Raw genomic sequence first — 22,045 nt, 5'->3', positions numbered from 1 at the left:
TTTTCGGTGGTAATACCTGGATACCAGCCTTCATTTAGCAAGCGCTAAAAGTTTGCCAATGTCGCAAAAGATTAGAAAGTTAACAACCAAATTTAGGGGCCGTTGATAATTAAAGCCTAGATGCATGACAAATCAATGTAATTCCTTCGGAGAGGGGAGGGGGGGGGGTTAAAGCTCATTTCGTTTTGTTTACGTCAAAATCGAATAGAGACTTTCGTATTATTTCCTAACCTTGTTCTTGTCCAAGTATGGTTAACAACGAAGAATAGGCGGAGACAAAACCGCATGCAGCCGTGGATATAAATACGTGTTCAACTCAAAGTCTGATGAGGAGAGACACAATCTACTAATACATCAAGCAGTAAGGAAAGCAGAACGACAGAGAGATTCAAGAAAAAAAAGCAAAGACACAAGTACTACTATTTGTATGTGGCTTTTAGTTTCTGATAGTATCAAGTGCAACTTTGCTGCAAGCACAGAATTCAAGTTCATCTAGAATAGAAAGACCAGCGTACTGGAAACGGAAAAAGACAAAAGAGCGTCAGAAAAGTTAAAGTGAGAAAGCTGACGCTTTTTCGCCATTGGAAACTTGAAATGTACCAAAAATGTTTCTTGAAATACATTAAAATGTTCCATCCCCTTGAGAGATAATCGTGGATTAAAGTTGAGTAATGTGTAGTTACGGTATTTTGCTATGTGGACATGTACAGTATACAATATCCGCTCTCAGGAGCGTGTGAGTGTCAGTATAAGAAGACATCATGATGACATCGTTGATTTTACCATTTCGCATAAACAAACTTTCATCTTGAGGGGGGAGGGAGAAGATCTGAAGTGAAATGAAGGAATTATGTTTGTCGACGGCCCCATAATCAAATTTCCACTCGATCGTTCTAATGCGACCTCTTAGCCATGATGGCATTCTGGCGTTCGGTACGTCCGTACTCTCTGAAGTCGGAAAATAACGTACGGTTGTATAACTGTCCTTAAGAGATGACCTCCCTTCATATCATCTCAATTCAATGTACATTATCTAGGTATACCATATCACGCGAAGGTCGATGGACGGTCGTACTTTTTATGACAGACGTTATCGATCAGGGACTTCTGTAACTAAGGCCAAAAAAAAAAAAATTGTGTGTTTCCTGTAACATGCTCTTCAGAAATAGGGTAGGTAGGTAGGAAAAAAATTTTTTTTTGGTAATTTTTTTTTTCTCTGCAAAAAAGAAGGCATCGTCATTGTCAACACAAAAGATTACATACACGAATGCAAAAGACAATTACGCAACATCCAGTATTATACACAACTAGACAGTGACGACACAGAACAAACAGTAAACAAAGTACACGAACTATTAAACAAAATGTACGAGAACAAACACATCGACCATGATACTTATAAGTATCTCGATCCAAAAAACATAAAAATCCGTACCCCGCATTGGTACTTATTGCCTAAAATTCACAAACCGCCGCCTGAAAACTCAACGTTTGCAGGGAGACCAATAATTAGTGGCTGCTCCAGTACCACTAACAGAATTTCAGAATTCCTGGATTACTTCATAAAACCACTGGTCCAGCAACAACCGTCAAATATAAAAGACACAACAAACTTCATACAAGAAAAAGAAAAAACAAATTTCCCCCAACATGCATTTCTTGAACACTCGACGTGGTGTCGATGGACACAAACACAATTCACGATGAAGCGATTCGGCTAGTCAGTGAAACATTAAACTCACAAACCTCGCTTCAAACAAATTACGGCATCAAAAAACCACCCACAGAAGACTTAATAGAAATGCTTTCACTAACTCTCAAACACAACAGTTCTGAATTTAACAAGCAATATTTCCGCCAAACCCGCGGCCGCAGCATGGGATCGAATGCCTCGCCAGAGATAGCAGACATTGCTTTTCATGAACTTGAAAAGAAAATAATCGTAAACAACCTCAACAACATTCACTTCTGGAAAAGATTCAGAGATGATGTCTTTGCAATCTTTCTGGGAACACAAACCGAACTCACTAACTTCATTCAAAAAATCCACACAATGCACCCAACGTTTAAGTTTTCATACGAAAACTCAACGCAAGAAATTACATTCCTAGATGTAGTAGTTTTCAAAGGTGCAAGATACCACAAAGAAAATATCCTCGACATCAAAACACATACTAAACCAACAGACACATTCCAATTTCTACATAGAGAATCGTGTCACCCGACAGCAACATTTAATGGCTTTATCAAAGGTGAAATCCTTAGATACGCTCGCTCTTGAAACAACAATGACGACTTTACTAAAAAAGTCGCTTTCTTTAGAAACAAACTACTCAACAGAGAATACAAAAACAATGAAATCACGAATATAACAGAAAATATAAACCACAGTATTCGTAATACACTAACAAACTGTACAAGTACACGTAAAGAAGCAACAAACAAACTCATCTTCAGTACAACATACAGCCCTTACATAAAAACAAAAGATCTTAAGGGAAGTCTTTTGAAACATTTGGCTGAACTGGAGAAGGACTCAACACTAAGGAATCTATTCCCAGAATCACCAATCATTGCTTACAAGAGAAACAAAAACCTAAAAGACACACTAGTAAAAACAAAATTTACAGAAGTAAAGAAACAAAAAACAAACAAACCAGACCACCAAACGGACTCACAACGAGACCCAAACATTGATATTCTTGCCTCGCTATTCGAAGAGCAAGACCACTAAAATACATTAAAATAAATTTCACAAACACAAACTAACGAAAGAATCTACATTGCGACTGATGAGAAACCACACTCGGGTTTCGAAACGCAAGCGTCAAAGGGCCACTCATCAACTTTGTAACACCATAGGTCCGGCTGCGTCTCGCCATAAGCTTTCCCCACACAAACAAAACATTACCGTACACACTAATCCAAACTTCCCTACAAATATCCGAGGTGAAACAAACATTTTCATTAACACAAAAAATCGGATAAGAATATAGGAACACATTTTTGAAACGAATTAAACACAAACTCGACACAAAAACATTTTGGATAGTTAGGTGGGGAGCCTCTCACACTTTTTACATTTTTTCTTGAACGTGATCGCATTTCTCACATGTTACGGAAAACATGCTTGCACAAGCAGTCGCTATTGTTGTTTAATGACGTCATGAAATCACGCGTGATTTAAAACTTTTCCCAGCCAATCTCGCGGGATTTGTTTTCAAGGTCCAAAAAAAGTTTAGGGTCGGGGGGTTTGAACTAGGGTAGGTCGGGTTACCGGAAACACACAATTTTTTTTTTAGGCCTAACTACTTCAGAGAGCTCGCTAATAGTTGATGTCGCTATAAACAAATATAAATTTAACGTACTGTCGTTGCCGATATCCTCCCATGTATCTTTCAGGTAACCTGTAGTCTATGGGGCGCATAGACCCAGATCGGAATAGATTACAGGTGACTGTGATTCACCTCAAGAGTTAGCGACTCAAACTTTCCTCAATGAATTTTCAACCATTCTCTTGGCAAATCCAGAATAAAACTCTTGGGTCACTGTGGTAAGTTTGGTTGGTCCTAGAGAAACAAATTACCTGACACTTCCCGATATTTGAAATTCAAAATGGCCGCCAGACAAAATATTGTTTCGATTTTCGGAGAACTAAGACTGTGAACATTTTTCGTGCACCAAGAGCTTTAAAATGAGACGGCCCCCAACAAACGGTAGATCAGGAAATTATTGAAACAGTTTTAGAGTCTGGATATCTGTCGGAGCCCCAAGGCGCATTCCACGGCCGTTTATACGAAGTTTTGTTCTACTTATTTACCTGCTGATCTCTTCTGCTTGCCTGTCGTCTGCGTTTTCAGAAATTCAGATATTCTCCAAATTCCTATCTGCTTCATCACCTATTTCTGCCCGGAGCATAATCAAATGAAGCCAGGTACCATGGTTTTGATGCAGCTAGATTGCGTGTATAATATCAGCAACTTGAAATCTTGCCCTACCTTTGAAGGGTGGATTTCGAATTCCAGGGTTCAAAAAGCTAGAGGTAATTTGTAAAATTTATTATATATGGTTCCGAGTCGTTTTTGTAGGTTTTATTTTCCAGTTTGAAACAACATCCCTGAACCGTGCAGCTCTATGTCAGAAAAGTCAATTCGTCAAAATCGGAAACGGTTTCTTAAATTATCAACGTCGAGCCTCTGCATTGTCAATTCTTTATATTGTCACCTGTCCACCCATGACTCCTCTTCGTTGACAGCATACTTAAAGACTGTTTGATACTTTTTACATTTATTATTAAGTACAAAGCTATGCCATGCCTTAACTGTCGCTAAGTATACAAGTTCACTAGGTTTAAAAAGTATGAAATTTGTTATTAATATTTGTCATTAATATCATGATCATAAATATTAATATTATTAATAAAATCGTTCTTGTATTATGTATTCCACCTGGGTCAGAGTATAAGTAAGTTTTCACACGTGTTCATTGATTTTTCAAGAGAGCAGAAACGAAACTCATCCCTGAAGAAATACTACGACGATTTTATTAACGATATTCATCTTTCATGATTATTATATTAATGGTATAATCTTACTTAGACTATTCTCGCCTGGTGAACCTGCACATGTGTTATGTACCTGAGCCATAACACCAAAACCACAGACAATGTCGTGACAGTCTCAGAGAGCATAGGCATCCATGCTCGTTCCACAAAATTTCAAGATACCCCTTATCTGGGATTTTTCAACAAAAAAGATCCCCTCATTATAAGAAATATGGGAGAAAATACGACCAAAAATTACCCCTTACTTACAAAATCCAGGAGAGGGAGACGTAATATTAGAGTCAGGTCAATGCTGAATTATGATATTGTTTTCGCATATATTAACACATCAGAGTCTGAAAGAAACTGTTAACTTTGGAACAGGAGTGTATAACTCATAAAATTTTAAACATACACAACAGATTGAATAGCCAGAACAAAACAACCTATATTTAGGGGGAGCATGCAGGGATCGTATCGCAGGGTGAGTCGCGAAACGGATTTTGAATCAAAGTTTTAAACCAGACCAAAGCATAGGAAACGCACAATGAAACTTTTGGTGAAGTTTGAGTGTCTGATGTCCCGGGATATTTCAAACCTTTCTTAGGCCAAGTTTTTTGAAAAGTACTCATTTTTCTCAATGTCACGGACAGGTGATAGAGGATAAAAAACAGCCCCTTCTCCGTGATTTCGGGAACACGCATGGATACCCATTTTCCCCCGACAGTGCCATGAAATGATCGCCGGGGAATTCATCAGGAGTTTTGAAGCGTGTTTTATATCGCCCTCTATAGTTTAGAAAAGTGGGTGACCGAGTGACCCGGAAATGAACATCGAATGTTCACCCGCGTGTTTATTTACTGCCCTGCGCATCGTTTCCTGCACAGTCCATCGACGACTTCAACGTCCACATCGCGTCAACACAACTCTGAGAAGTTCAGATAGTCCCGGTAGAAGCTATGGAGTCGTTTGGTGAGATAAAATTCACTCTTGGGTCGAAGATCAAGCTGACAATATCGGAGAAGCCCGCTGTTCCCTCGGCGCCAAGACCAGCTGGTGCTGCCGGGGCAGAAGGTTCGACGCCATACGAGGGACCACACATTGTCACTGCTCTGAGTCAGGCAGGTCAGTAGATCACGAAAGCAAAGGTAAATTCGGGAAGTAGGAAATATTAAAGATTACTAGACACAGAAAATAACGTTTCTCATGAATCACTTGTTGTGACCTAGATTAGGAAGTGATTAAATAATTAGTTCGGGTTACATTTACTGGGAATAGTACAAGCAGCCAGAGGCCAAGGAAGGCTGTTTCCAAAATCTTCGTGCCAATGCCATTGTTTCTTGACACGGCCCGCAAAATGAGCGATTTATGTGAAAGCGAAATTACATCGATGAACACACGAATCATCTGCCTGCGGACTTGACGCACGATTTGAATGGAGTCAGAATCTCAAATTGAACTTGAGACAATTGATGGCTGTGATATTTAAATGCACTGCAGATTTGAAATCGTTGCCTGTTTAAAGCACCGACATGCGCAGAAGACGAAAGTGGAAGTAGAAACACGGTAGTAACTGTGGTAGAAGCGAGAAAGACAGGCAACTGCCTGTCGGCAAACATAAAGAAAAAAACATTTAACATTGTACTTTCACTATGTAGAGTAGGTTGTAGTCACGGTTAACCAGACTGCTGCGGGGCTCTCTTCAGGCCGCCCCAACACAGCATTGGAAAATCCCATTCAAAAATCTCCGACCAAGATGGCGCAATACAGACAACAGCGATGCACACTGGGAGGAACTGATCTGTGATGTAATCATTATATTTCAAAACAAAGTCACGGAAAATATAGCTTAAAGGTTATGTAGAACTTTCAAAGTCCCTTCTCAGTAAATGACTGTGAACTAAGACATATACCCACAGGCACCAGTGGGCTGGGTAGTCTTCTAGATCAATCAATTTTCTGCTCGATCTATCGATCCCGTACTTGATCTGCCCGCCACTGCAACCTAAATATTCTAAAGGTGTGAAAAAGAATCACTTAAAAAACACATGAGTTTTCAACTGGCCACGCACTCACACATAGCATTCAGGACTACACTTCCATGTACCTTGTTGGATCACAAATTTAACCTTCTTCTCAATGATCATGCCGATGAACCTGTTACTCACATCGTTTTGAAGAAATCAGCCAGGTTCTGAGGCCGAACATAGTGAAACATGGTGTGCAGAAATATTCTACTATAATGGCGTAATTTATCCAACTGCTGATTGGATAATCAACTAATATGGGCAGTGCCTCTGTCGGCCAAAATGAAGCAAGGTCATTGCAATATGTCTTCCCATCCATAGTTTTCTGCTCAGTAATATCATTTCAAACATCTAGAAAAAGTTTCAATGTAATTACGTATTATTGGCAGTTCTTATGTATTGTGTGGAGGCTGTCGGGCTACACATTAATGATACACCATATTTGTAGTCAGAGAAACTGAATTACATGTATTTTTCCTCTATTTCAGATTGCTTACAAATCTGGGAAGAGGCAAGAAGAGCAAACAAACTCCATCAACTGATGGCGCTGTTTGAGAAATCCAACAAAGCATTGTTACAACGTTTGAAAGACAACACAATGACTGCAAGAGGTAATAACTTGATATTTGTATGTTAATAGTCACCGTAACTCTTGAATTTGTTTTTTAGGTTCAGAACATCTGGTAGGTTCGTATTTTAGTAGTCCTTGCATATCACTGATTTAAAATATTGCACTGTTGTTGTAAGGTATTGATTTTTCGGGTAGATTATTTGATTGTAACATTGTTAAACAATGGCATCAGTTTTTGACATCAGCTCTGTTCTAGTGTTCTGCAAAAGCAATTATGCTTTCCTTGCTCAGAGTAGAAGCATTGGTGATTTTGTATTCTGTGTATTCTTGGCGACCGAGAACACAAGCGGGAGTTCAGTTTGTCCCCCCAGGCTGCATTCAGACTCTGAATTAGTGCATGACTTGTTTTACGCTTGTCTGTGACTTTTGCTTATTGGTTATTTTCCATACCTATGGCTTTGACATATGTCACTAGCGACGGCTCAAACTTGGAATTTGAATGAGCCATGGTACAAACAAACCACAAGCACAAACTGTAACACGAATAGAAGCATTCAATCACTTTGGTGTACTGGATCTTTGGAACAAAGCGTGTCCTAACTCCCTTTTTATTCCCGAGTAGAAGCATTGATGAATGGGATATCATGTAGATTGAAGCCAAAACTATATTGCAAGCATATGACGCAATAGGAAGTGAATAGGAGTGTTGTGGATTTTCCCTCTCAGTGACAGTATATATATATGAATAGGAGAGACCAAATCACAATGTTAATGTGCTTATTTTGACATTACATCTCAAAATAATTATCACCATTAGTTACGTGCAGAGAAAACGAACAAAAGGGTGAACTCAGCAGTTTACGTTTAAACAAAATTTATTACGCAAACAAAACTAATTGCTAAGTCAGGGACAGAGTACAAGCTTTAAAAGTGTACAGACTACTTATCTCAGCTGGGACGGCAAAGCTCCAGTCTCAGAGTTGTAACAGTCAGTCGGATGAATGAACAGTCCTTTGGCTTGCAGGCTTGAAGCTGCACAAAGTCCACAGTATAAATCCAGCGTTGACAGTGAAGGTCTTGAAAAGTCTTGAGAATGACTACTGCTGGAGTTTAGTAACACACAAGAGACACGATCCCAAAAGTCTGACTGGAAGCTGAGCACGTCCCTTTTATAAAGGCATATAAGAACAATCTAGAACTTTTATTGACATGCTAATTACTGTTCTAAAATTATCTCCCTTACACAACTAATCAACTTTCCAGAACATTCCAAACATGACTAATTGAATTCAAGGTTGTGAGGTCATCAAGGGCAGTGACCTTGAGAATGTTCTAGACTAATTGAACTCAGGTCATGATGAGTGTGGGGGGAAATGACCTACATAACACACCCCCTCTTCAAAAAAAAAGAAAATTTTTCAAAGAAAAATCTTTCTTTTGCAAATGTAATCTTGAAAAAGATTTCAGTACTCAAATTTTTTTTTTTCTCTAAAGTAAAATTTCTTGAAAGTGAACAACAATAAACTCTAAATACGAGAGAGACAGTCTGCAATTAAATTGTCTCTGCCTTTGATATGTCTAATGTCAAGATTAAACTCCTGTAACATTAAACTCCATCTTAGCAATCTCTGATTTTTGCCTTTAAATTTCTGCAGAAAAACAAGAGGGTTGTGATCAATATAAACCACTATTGGCTGATTTGAAGAAGTAACATAAACTTCAAAATGCTGTAAAGCTAATATCAAAGATAAACACTCTTTTTCAATTGTAGAGTAGTTTCTCTGAGATTTGCTAAATTTGCAAAATTTGTTAAAAATAGCAAACAAGATGATCTGTCCCATGACTATCCTCTTGCAATTTGGTATTGGAAAACTCGAAATGGCACTGAACTTGGCATAAAGTATGCATGGCAAAGTCCGGTTATTTTTATTGAGTTCGATAAAGTCATTGTTCGGCAAATACTTGGCTTCCTCCTGGAGATATTCCGCTTTCGCAGGATTCAGTCCGTCTGGATGTTGTTCCACTGGATTACTGTCGCAGACATCTTCGGTGTGATAGATGATGTTTGTCCTCGTTGAAATATCTTGGAACAAATGTTCATGGATTGGTTCTTTCAGCTGTTGTTGTTGTTCTGGCTGGAGGTGTGCCAACTTTGTAGACTCCAGCTTCTCCAGGATTTGTGAGTTCTGAAGCTTGACCGAGCCCAGCTTTGAGTTTAGAGTATTTTCACTCAAGTCAGTTTCAGTATCACTATCTTCATAATGGTTTGAACTGACTGCACTGACAGGCTGAGTTATAGTAGGATTATCCCTATCCAAATATGGCTTAAGCATATTTATGTGACATAGCTGTTTTGTTTTCGCCTGTCAGGTGTTATTATGATGTAATTTAAATACTCAATTTCTTATCAATTAGGTATGGCCCAAAGTAACGAGCATGGAGTGGTTTGCCAGGAATTGGAAGTAGAACAAGAACTTTTTGACCTGGTTCAAACTTCCGTTTTGAGGTGCTTTTATCATATTTGGTTTTCATTGACTGCTGAGATGACTCAAGATTTTCTCTGGCTAATTCACATGCTTTAGAGAGTTTTGTACGAAAATCTGACACATATTGCAAAATATTCAGACAATCATCATCATCTGATAGGAATTTCTCTTTAACGAGCTTAAGTGGGCCACGGACTGTATGTCCAAATACAAGCTCAAATGGGCTAAAACCAAGAGACTCCTGAATTGACTCTCTAACAGCAAAGAGCAGAAAATGAATTCCTTCATCCACTGCTTCTCTGTGTCAAAACAGTAGGTCCTAATCATGTTTTTCAAAGTTTGATGAAATCGCTCAAGAGCACCCTGACTTTCTGGATGATAGGCGGATGACCTATACTGTTTAATGCCTAGCTGATCGATTACTTGTTGAAAAATTCCAGACATAAAGTTGGAGCCTTGATCGGACTGGACACATTTAGGGAGGCCAAATAAAGTGAAAAATTTGACTAAAGCTCTCACTATAGTCTTTGTCTTTATATTTCTCAGTGGTATGGCTTCGGGGAACCGAGTTGATGTACACATAATTGTCAACATGTACTCATTTCCTGATCTTGTTTTTGGTAGGGGCCCAACACAGTCTATTAGTATCCTACTAAATGGTTCTTGAAATGCAGGAATTGGCTGTAAAGGGGCCTTTGGAATAGTCTGATTTGGCTTTCCTACCATTTGACATGTGTGACAAGTTTTACAGAAATGTGCTACATCCTGCCTGAGATTAGGCCAATAAAAGTGACTGAGAATTTTATGATAAGTTTTCCTGACTCCTAAGTGACCAGCCCAGGGCGTTTCATGGGCCAGGCGCAATATTTCAGCATGGTAGGGCTTTGGAACCACAATTTGATGTTTTATAGCCCAATCGTCATCAACCAAAATGTCTGGAGGTCTCCATTTACGCATGAGAATACCAGATTTTGTATAATAGGAAACAGAGCTATCTGAAGTTTTACCTTCATCATCTACCCTGTCAAACAAAGACAAAATATCTGGGTCTTTGTGTTGTTCTGCAATGAGATTTGATCTAGAAAATGTCTGACTTTGGTCAGCAGAAGTTTTACTTGAAGTTTCAAATCCACGAGGGATAACGGAATGATCCGTGTCAAACACCTGACTGAGAAAGGTGTCATTTAAGTCAACATCTGTGACATTATTTTTGAGAGTATTTTGATTCTCAGAAGTTTTCTTTGACATGGCTCGAGTAATGGCACATGAAGGGAAAAGGCCGGGAATGTCTTCCTCTATTGGCTCTGGATTCTGATCTAAACTAGGATTATCAGTCACAAGTGGATTAGTAATGACCTTGTCCCCAGCAAGGTCGTTTCCAAGAAGAAGGTGAATCCCTTCAAAAGGCAAAAAAGGCCTAATACCTAAAGTCACAGGTCCAGAAACAAAGTCCGAAGACAAATAGACATTATGGAGAGGAACAGGAATGTAGTCATTACAATCTACCCCCTTAATAAGAACTTTAGAACCTGAAAATGACTTTTCAGAAAACGGCAGGGTATCTGCCAACAAAAGAGACTGGGAAGCCCCGGTATCTCTTAAAATTTTGACAGGGGTAGCGGAAGAAGAAAAATCACTAGAAAGTGATATAAAACCATCGTGAATAAATGGTTCGAAAATACCCATAATGCTATCTTGAGAAGAATTGACCTTGACCTCATTAATTGGGGATGAGAGGGGTTTAACCTCAGAAAATGTGTTGCACACATTATTAGACTCTAATTGAGTTGATGAAGAAATAAAGCCGGTGGGCTTAGATCCACTTTGACCACTTTGACCTTCACGTTTTCTTTTCAATTTGAAACAATCTGACATTAAATGGCCGTCTTTCTTACAATAATTACAAGAAAGTGTACCAAACTGTTTGTCAGAAGGAGATTGAGACTTGGGATCTGATGATGTGGGAGTGTTACTTGAACTCTGTGAACTGTTGTCATTTGATTTTCTACTCTCCTTTGAAAAATTCTTGGATGAAAAGGACGGGTTAAATTTACCTGCATTGTTTCTGTATGAAAAGGACTGGGATGGTTTGCTGAGAAATGAAGATTTGTGGGTCAATGAATAATCATCGGCCAAACGTGCAGCAACCTCTAATGTATCTGCCTTTGTTCATTGATAAATGTCTTGATGTCACTCCGAATGCACCTTTTAAATTCCTCAATCAAAACAAGTTGTCGTAATTTGTCATAATTCTGACTGACCTTTTCCGAAGAACACCAACGATCAAACAGTTGTTCTTTTGTTCGAGCAAATTCAACATAAGTTTGATCCTTCACCTTCTCACAATCCCTAAATTTCTGACGATAAGCTTCAGGCACCAACTCATAGCCCTTGAGAATTAATTCCTTCACAGAATCATAATTTGAAGCCTGCTCTACTGACAACTGAATGTAAATTTCTCTGGCTTTACCCACCAAAGCACTCTGCAAAAGCATAGACCAGGACTCCTTAGGCCAATTCAGACTCTGAGCAATTTTCTCAAAATGAAGGAAATATTTATCGACATCCTTTTCTTGGAAAGGGGAAACTAACCTGAAATGCCTAGTGATGTCAACATTGTCTGAAGGGAAGAATTTCCCTGACTGTCCAAGCTCTAAACGTTTTATTTCTAACTGCAGTCGGTGTTCTGCTAATTCTCTTTCCTTTTCTTTTTCCTCTCTTTCTTTCTCCCTTTGTCTTTCTTCCATTTGCAATTCTTTTTCTTTCATTTCCAATTCCCTCTCTTTCTGTCTTTCTTCCATTTCTAACTGCATTTGTATTTTTTCTTTTTCTAATGCCTGTCTCTCCTTTTCCATTTGTAATTCTTTTTCTTTCATTTGTAATTCTTTTTCTTTTTCTAATGCCAATTTTTTTAGCTTGAAATCTGCCTGTATTTCCAATTCTAATTTTTTGAGTTCGAAGGAAGACTCAGGCTCATAATCTTTTAAGGCAGACTCCTCAAAATGGCCAGAATTAACTAAATGTTTTGCAATCTTGAACTGTATTTCTCGCTTGCGCATAGATCTTTTGACATCTACTTTAAGGAAATTGGCCAGTGCTATGAGGTTGTCTTTTCTGAGGGAATTAAATGTGTCCTGATCAAGGTCATCCATAAATTCGTCTGGCTTGAATTCCGCCATGATTGAATTTCGCTGAGTTCACAGTATACAGTAGTTTTGAAAAGGTAGGCAAAATGTTGTCAAACGGCTCAAAATATTCGTATCCCGGACGAGCCCCCAATTTGTTACGTGCAGAGAAAACGAACAAAAGGGTGAACTCAGCAGTTTACGTTTAAACAAAATTTATTACGCAAACAAAACTAATTGCTAAGTCAGGGACAGAGTACAAGCTTTAAAAGTGTACAGACTACTTATCTCAGCTGGGACGGCAAAGCTCCAGTCTCAGAGTTGTAACAGTCAGTCGGATGAATGAACAGTCCTTTGGCTTGCAGGCTTGAAGCTGCACAAAGTCCACAGTATAAATCCAGCGTTGACAGTGAAGGTCTTGAAAAGTCTTGAGAATGACTACTGCTGGAGTTTAGTAACACACAAGAGACACGATCCCAAAAGTCTGACTGGAAGCTGAGCACGTCCCTTTTATAAAGGCATATAAGAACAATCTAGAACTTTTATTGACATGCTAATTACTGTTCTAAAATTATCTCCCTTACACAACTAATCAACTTTCCACAGAACATTCCAAACATGACTAATTGAATTCAAGGTTGTGAGGTCATCAAGGGCAGTGACCTTGAGAATGTTCTAGACTAATTGAACTCAGGTCATGATGAGTGTGGGGGGAAATGACCTACATAACACCATTGCCAGTTCATAACACTGCAAAAGGTACAACCGTGAGAACGAAACTTTCATCAGTACTTTCCACTGCATTTAATATGAAGGAATGAGTACAATGATTTGTTCAAAAGTGAAATGAGATAATCAAAGAAGCCGAGTGATGCCAATGGTGTTTCCAAAAAGCTACATTAACTTTTAGAACATCCAGTGACTTTAAGAATTATGGAAACAACAAAAATAATCCCAAACATCTATATCACACTCATCTCCAGTTTGTATAAAAAATAAATGCCCCTATTCAAGTGAGATACTCGACGTCATCTCATTGGTTTGTAGGATTCAATAGGTCTTTTGAAATGCATATTTGGTATGTGTGATGCCATAACAGTGGTAATTAAAGTGCTTACTATAATATTTCGGTTTTTTTCCAGATGAGACTTTCATGGTTAATCTGTTGTGCCAGACAGGTGTGATTCGAATGAAGCGTTTAGCCAATGCCGGCACATCTGATGAGATCCCAAAGAGGATAGCGGTTGATATACATAGCTCAACACCTAATGCCCCGCCCACAACTCTGACCATTCCAACCGGCCAGGCCTTTGATGACACGCCAGTCCTCCAAGCAGGCACGGAGGAAACTCCATTGCACATCGCCGAGCAGATTCATAATCCGAATAACGCCCCCGCGGAGGCGGCTGAGATGCTGGAACCAGACTACAGCGTCAGTAGCTCGCCGGGCACCAGCGCCTCTGTCACTGCACCTGAGGACAGAAGTGAAACCAGCACCCCATCCACCGTGATAAAAACTGAACCAGGGCTGATAAAGAGCGAGAGTGAAGGAGAGGGAGAAGAGATCGGGGAGTATCATGTCGTTGCAGAGGGAGACATTGATTCCGAGACAGGCATCGTCATCAAGGAAGAAGCAGATAAGGAGATTGAGGAGCTAGAAACAGAAAACAATGAAGTCAGACAAGACGTTGAAATGACAGAGAGTGTGCAAGAGGAAGACACCGGGAGCCAGCATTCATCCACAGACTTATCCCTTATAAAGATAAAACAAGAGAAGGAAGAGGACTAAACATTGAAAGTTTTGTTTTGAAGAAAGCTCCTTTAGGAAAATGTCCCTCACATAGTTTGTATGGTTGAATTTATATATGATTGTGAAAACCGTTCTGATCAATCTGCAAAAACAAGAGAATGATTTTACTCTTTGTGTACTGGTGCTTGGATAGGGTTTGGGAGGGATGTGGGGGTGAGGGATGGGAGAAAAGTTTATGCGGTGATTTTTTTTACGAACCACAAGGCCTGGATCCTTGTACGGTAGACCTCATGCAATGATGAAGATTTCCACATCCCATGTTACGTACATGTATGTTTTCACTGCATTTAAACCCCTACAATGACGGAGATAGCTGCCACTCCTATTTTAAAATGAGACGTACCCGTATTTCTCTGTCACCACTGTAACACATGAAGGGGTTGTAACATAGGTCTCTGGTGAAAGCCCTGAAGCAGTGTGTGGAATTTTGCTTTTCATTGCCTTGTTACTATCATGCTTTGCAGCAATTGTGTTGGATTTCTGAAGAAAGCACATTACTACTCAATATTTTATGCAACTCTCAGCTGCCAACGAACACACAGAGCTGTATAAAAATTTGGTCCTGAATCGAAAGAGTAATATTTGGTAGATGGGCTCTTATCAAGGCGACCTTAATGAGAAGATGAATATCAAGATTTTACAGAGAAATAAGTTAGGTTGAAAACACGTAGCATTCATTAAGTTTCGATTCTGAAGTACATACCAACCTTTTCTTTTGATGTCATTCATTATAAATGCAGGCCAAGCCAATTTGTTAAGGATATGCTAATGAACAACTCTCTGAAACGTTTGTATCCAAGAAGTCAACTGTTATAAGGGAGAGATTTTTCATAGATGTTATTTGGTTTTGAACAGTGTTTCTTGGCCCTGATGAAGAAATACCTTTGGGAAATCAGAACTCTGTGTATTTCGCTGGCATCGCGTGCTGTCATGATTAAGACTGTTCACATTCTGCAATCATTTCTTTGAATTGCCGTGGGGGAGATGGCTCTCAAACACATTTTGGTGAATCCCTGTATAATGTTCACACCAGAAGTCCAAGCATGTATATAGTGCACCCACCATCACAGGTATCGGGACATGCTTTATAAACATACTGACTGGCACTGTTTAGCTAGCAGCATACATTCATTGCCTGAGGGTAAGAGAGTCACCCCACAGCACAGTTTTGGGCAACTCTTTGGCCAGAAGGAAAACAAACATAAGCTGTTACCCGAATGGCGCCAGTCAGTATGTGCTTTCCACTACACCTCATCCACTGTAATTTCAGTCGCAGACGACAACCATTTTATTTATGTTTTCTCTAATGTGTGAATGTTTAGGCAGTGCTCGTAAAATTACCAAGTCATCAGTTGTTCCGAAGAGTCAACAGGTAAGCAATTTTTGAAACCATTGACCAATAGCTAGTGCTTTCAATGTATCAGTACCAAGATCATGCATACAAGAGTTTGGACGAGGTGCATTACCATAGTAAATATGCACCATTTGTATGAGCTATTTTTGTCACATACGCCTTGCAGTAGTTAATACTTTCATGTGACATTTAAAATACGACATGTCCCAGGAAGTCTGTTTTTTCATAGCATTGCTGGAGTCATAATATATTTGCTGTGCAAATGAAATCAGGGGATATTTGATTTAAATAGGAAGTCTTTTAGGAGTCGATAAAGTCTCAAAAATGTTGTTTACTTTGTATGTCCATTGGGTTATCATGCTTAATAGTTGTATGTGTAGAAAAATGAACATGTCTCTCACCTATAGTAACTTTGGTGTTTTAGACACAACCATGCTGTCTTGAGACAAAATGTGAAAATCATGAGTATTAATGTCCAACACAGAGCACAAAATAAATCGCTCACTAGTTAATGTGTCATTACCAGTTGCTGAACCCTTTAGCATGTCATATTTCTCAGAAGTCATTTTTGCTGTAGTTCTGAATTTACTGTAGAGTCCTTGTGACAATAGGAAAATGCACAAGCATTTACTTTTCTGATCAGGCAGTTTTCAGCTTACCTGGAATCCTGCATCTTGTTCTGTTTTGGGTTTCCTGTATTTCCAAAGTAAACTCATGTTTCACTGAAATGTAAATTATACAGTGAGAAAATCAGTCTTTTTTCCAGTAGTGCTAGGAATGTTTACTTCTCACAGTTTCTGAGTTTTGATTTGACTTTATTCTTTAGTTTTACTACATTTAGCTGTGTTCTAATTTGTATCATATCCAGCTGTTACTGTCATGTTTTATCAGTCATGTCTCGTATAACCCGTGTTTCCTGTTTTTGAGCTGAAATCCACGTTTCTGTTCTGCTGTTGTACAATTTCAGTCCACTGTTTACTACCTACCATTTGCCGATCATATCTGATGATGTTGAAAATGTGATGAGACTGTCCGTAAAGCCAGAGTGGCACACTTACCACCGTTCCAAGGTCACAGTTGATATTTTTACATCAAAGTTCCATCACCGGTAATTTTCTGATACATTTTCCATCATATTTTGACCATTGGTAAAATTTATTTTCTTGCTGTGCCACTACTACAGTGTCAGAATTATGCAAATAGTAGTCTGCAGGGGGCCTCTACCTGTGTTTTCTCCATCCAAAGGGACTCCCTAGGTAACAAGTGCGTAATGTGATATACTCTGTCTAACTACTAATGTTCATCCTTATATAGTTTGAGACTGTTAACTATTTTATGATCCAGGGATCTCTTCCAAGTTCCAATCTCCAGTTCAAATAAAAATCTGCACGGTCCTTTTGCAAGGTGCGTGGGTCATCAAGTTAATTCAGGGAATAAATTGTTTTGACCTTTGACCTAGTAAAGGAGGACAGAATGTTTGAGAGTGGAACACAGAAAGAAATTCCAGCACGAGGGAAAACCTCTGAATGTTGTTGTAGTTCAAACAGGAAAATTCATTTTTTTTATGGTGTGTTTTCAATTTACCCAGTAAATTTCACTTGAACACTTTTGTTAATGCCAGCAAGATACCTCAACTTGCTGACTGAATTCAGGACTCTGGTCAATTTAACTCAGTACTGACAGCTTTACATGTCACTCTGAAACAAGTTTTTTTTCATTTGTAATTTCAACTTCTGGGCAGATTATTAAATAAAATTAAACAATTTCATGTTTTTTTTGCAATACTGCGGGCTTGCTTCCACCCCATACCACATCATATCTTATAGTCACTCTGGCAGTAAAATATGCAGACTCCAGGGCTCGACATGGCCCTATAATTCAACATCATTATTTCATGAGAGCAGGAAAGAAACTGACAAGATGTGATCAGAAATCACAACCACTCTCAGCATTCAAACTCACAATGTTTATATTGCCACAACAAAACACAAGTTTTGTATTTTTTCAGAGATAAATAATACAAGAAATGCTTAAGCAGAAAACGAATACAGTCAAACCTGTGTATAGTTGTCACACAAAGGACCCAGTGAAAGTGATCACTATATTGAGGTGGCCTTTCTAAAGAGGGTGTGTGTGGCATTACTTTCAAGAGTAAGGTGACGTACCAGCCGAGACGTGAATTAAGGAAAACCGCAATAATGAAATCCAATACCATAAATCTCATGAAAATCCTGATAGATTCATAAAATATCTGAAAGGGATGTAATGCAGATATGAAATGAGTCAAAACAGCTTTGTCTGTGGCTTGCCAACCTTCACGTTTTTACAGAAAGGTCATCCAAAGTCAGGTATGCTAAGTGTTAGGTGTACTTGAACAATTACAATGTGGCCACTGACCAAATATATGAGAGGTGAATGGCCTTTCACATGTAAAATGCTACTAGACTGCCACAAAGTATCCAATATAACTCAATAAAGATGAACACTATAGTCAGGTGGCTTTAATAGCAACGAAAAACAGCAAGATAGTTACACGGATGACAAAAGTGCCAAATTTTCTACAGAGGTTCACATATATGTGTCATTTTGCTCCAAAAATTTGGGCCACCGGAAAAACTCGATGACGTCATAACTTCAAAATGGCCGCCATTATATTGCTTAAAATGGTAAAATATGGTTTATTCGGCTAGTTTTCAATATTTTTTTGAATAAAATGACGCAAACATTCTCAATTATAAATAAAACATTAAATTGACGCAAATCAATTATTATGATGACGTCATAAAGCCAAAATGGCCGACCAAATTCAAAATGTCTGCTGTAACATTGTTTAAAATGTTAAAGCACTGTTAATTAAGCCTGTTTCAGCATTTTATCGCCTGAACTGAAATTAACACCCCAAATTACAGACAAAACATATAATTGATGCAAATTAATTATTGTGATGACGTCATAAAACCAAAATGGCAACCGAAAATTACAAAATGGCCTATTATGAAGTTCACTATGCTTGGTACAATAGCCCATTTACGTGACAAAATGATAGTTTAACGGTAATGTACAATTTGTATTAGTATTCCATAAACTCAAAATAAAAGATAAATGTACCAAAACTTAGCCAATAAGTTCAACACAAGTGACAGACTCTTATGAGATTATTTATTATTAAACAATAATCTGTATTTCAAAAATCGAATATATATAAAAGGAAATGAAGGCAACTTCACACACTGGTTCAACCTTGTTTGTGATACGGTATAGTGAGTAGATCAATGTGGTTTCGTGATAGGGAAACATGGCGAGAAATCAATGAATCGATAGTGTTTTGACCCTCGAAGTGTGACCTTGATCCCAGAAATAAAGGTTTTATGTTGGTGATTCCTCCTAGCGGCATTTCCGGCCAAAGTGAGGTTCCTTCTTCGGTCACTTGAATGGTCTTGTATTCCAACATGCTTAGTTTGATAGTAGCCATCAAAGAGAGATGCTAAGATCATTATGTTGTAGTATGATTGTTGCGTGAATTGTTGCTCAGACCGTTCATTTGTACTCTCCTTGTGTTTGAATTTTGCTTGAAGGAGGATATCTTGTATGTTTTTTCTTTCTTTTATACGTTATTATAGGTTTTCTGGAAAACCATGGCCAGCGTATAATCATCCTTCATTATTTTCCAGTTTCTTATCACATTGTTTGATTAGGCTGGTTTTGATGAGGTTGTGCTGACAAGGTTTTTGTTACATCATTACTCTTATTTTGTTGATGAAGGATGGCTGACGTTTTGTTACATTAACTTCCTTTTGATACAAGCTATGTCTTTCTTTTGTTATCTCGTTGTTGAAGTTTTTGCGTTGAGAAATTGACCTTTTTTATGAAGTCCATATTGTTGTTGCATGTGCGAACATATCTGAGTAATTCACCTTTAATGAAGCATTTGAAGGTTGGTGGCAGATAAATATCATCAGATGGTTCTGTGTTGGTTTTACAGTCGAGCCATCTCTCTCGATTGCGTCTCTGGCATTTGAAGACCACAAGGTCAGGGTATGAGATTTTGTCGATAAAATGTTCAATTATGAATTCACAAGTTGAACGTAGGGTACAGGGTGTTGCACTCCTCGACAAATGTTCTGAATGTTATAAGATTATGTTCTGTTCCTGAGTAAATCATGAAAATGTTACCTTTTAAACGTTTCCATACGAATATTTGACCGGATTTGGGATTTAATATAGTTTTCTCCGTTTCATGGTATGTGATATCAGCTATTTCTGGTGAGCCCATGCTTCATCCATAGATTTGTTTGTATTTTTCTCAGTTGAATTAAAATATGTTGCGTTTCAGAATAATCGACAGTAAGGCTTTCATGTACGTTGTTGTTGGGTTTTTGTATCGTATCAGTTGGCTGGTAATGTTTCAGAGTCCAACGCTGCGATCGCTGTATTTATGGCTTCATTTTTGGCATATTTTTCTACATTGATAACACTTCTAATGTTACCAGAATAGAGTTTGCTTGTATTTTTATTGATTCTAACTAGTTAATGAAGTTTTTGTGTCCCTGATATATGTAAGTCGTCTTCGCATGATTGGTTTTATGACAAAGTCTAGAAATTCCGAGATTTGGTTTATTGGGCTCGAGCAGCCATTTCTATTGAGACGTTGGATGATGATTGTTCCTTCTGCTTGGGTTTTGAAAATTTTTGGCAGGAGATACCATCGTGTTGTACAAATTATTCTACTTATAGGAATGGGGAAACTGTAAATCACCTCGTCAATGATCTTCTTGTCGCAGATAAACGATATCATGTACAATTTCCACCGTATAGTTAATGTCGCCAAGTCTTGCCTTAATGTACAATAATAGTGTACATTTCGCAGCTGTCTATAACTTTCTTTAATGTCATTTGTCGTATTCACAATTGCTGTGCCTCTTACTTTATTGATGGGTTTTATTGTGATTTATTTGTTTTTAGACAGATTGTTCAGAGCAGTCTTTTCTGCTAGACTTATGTTCTTTCTGATGTGGGTTGCGAATGGAATTTCCTCTATCGATCTAAGTTGCTTCGAGACAGTTTTACAATTTTGGGTTTTCCGCTGTTAGTAGTGTCGACATTGGATTTATCTTAGAACAGATGTCTGATTGATTGATTGATGAATTGATCGTTTGTTTCTCATGATATTGCACAATCTTATGATGCGAATAGATTTGCTGATATCTGATAGGACAATTTTTCTGTATAGGCACTTCGGAATGGGAATAAATTTCAAGCTTTTGCTTGATGCTTTGATTTCAACATTTGGTAAGGTTTGATTTGCAAGATTTTTGATGAATCTGAGAATCTTTCTGAGTTCTTGCTTTTGTTTAACCTTCGAATTTCTGTTTAAGTTCTTCCTGGCGTTTTTTATTCTTTTGGTTTCAAAACAGCAAAACGATACCAAAAACGAAAGGCAAAGACGCTTTTCATAAAATTCACGAAAGCTGTAAAAAAAGCAAGGTAAGATAGCTTCAAAAGTCAAAAAAATCTTCTCTTTGTTCATAAACACTGACGAAACGGTCTTTTAGGCCAGCACATCCTCCAAAACGAGAACTATTGTAGCCCAAACTATGTGTTTGTCACCACATATCGACATATAAAAAACCAGAAAATTCAACAAAGGAAGCAAAAGACCAAAATCACAAAACATAAAACCTTTCTTCGGGGCCCAAGGTCACATGACCAGGGTCAAGGCATGATCTTTTCACTGGTTTTTCGTCATGTTTTTCGTTATCATGAAATCACACTACTATTGATCTACTCACTATATCGTAACACTTTCAAAGGTAGAAACGATATGTAAAGTTGCCCTCATTTCCTTTACAATGATTCACTTTTTCAGACAGAGACCATTGTTAAATAATCAATAATTTCATAATAGTTTGCCGCTTGTTTTGAGCTTATTGGCTAAGTTTTGGTACATTTATCATTTATTTTGAGTTTACGGATCATCAAGACAAATTGTACATTACCTTGAAAGTCTTATTTTGTCACGTAAATGGGCTATTGTACTAAGCATAGTGAACTTCATAATAGGCCATTTTGTAATTTTCGGTTGCCATTTTGTTTTTATGACGTCATCACGATAATTAATTTGCATCAATT

The 22,045-nt window shown here is 38.2% G+C and overlaps 1 protein-coding gene across 1 annotated transcript; it reads left to right on the top strand.

Moving 5' to 3' along the window:
• The first annotated feature begins 5,360 nt into the window (after positions 1–5,360).
• On the top strand, positions 5,361–17,688 carry LOC139115927 (uncharacterized). Its single transcript, XM_070678354.1, has 3 exons — positions 5,361–5,668; positions 7,059–7,181; positions 13,895–17,688. Exons 1-3 carry the CDS (start codon positions 5,503–5,505, stop codon positions 14,539–14,541), a joined length of 936 nt encoding a protein of 311 aa, XP_070534455.1. The 5' UTR covers positions 5,361–5,502; the 3' UTR covers positions 14,542–17,688.
• The last annotated feature ends 4,357 nt before the right edge of the window (positions 17,689–22,045 follow it).

This window comes from Ptychodera flava, chromosome 17, assembly GCF_041260155.1.
Source record: "Ptychodera flava strain L36383 chromosome 17, AS_Pfla_20210202, whole genome shotgun sequence".
NCBI lineage: Eukaryota > Metazoa > Hemichordata > Enteropneusta > Ptychoderidae > Ptychodera > Ptychodera flava.
Note: the sequence above shows the minus strand (reverse complement) of the source record. Positions and strands in the feature narration are given on the sequence as shown.

What these genes read in the sequence shown, in the direction of transcription:
- LOC139115927 (XM_070678354.1), top strand. Translation starts at nt 5,503, where the DNA reads ATGGAGTCGTTTGGTGAGATAAAATTCACTCTTGGGTCGAAGATCAAG. An exon ending in CACTGCTCTGAGTCAGGCAG is followed by an intron (nt 5,669 to 7,058) that starts GTCAGTAGATCA and finishes CCTCTATTTCAG; the next exon opens with ATTGCTTACAAATCTGGGAA. An exon ending in CAACACAATGACTGCAAGAG is followed by an intron (nt 7,182 to 13,894) that starts GTAATAACTTGA and finishes GTTTTTTTCCAG; the next exon opens with ATGAGACTTTCATGGTTAAT.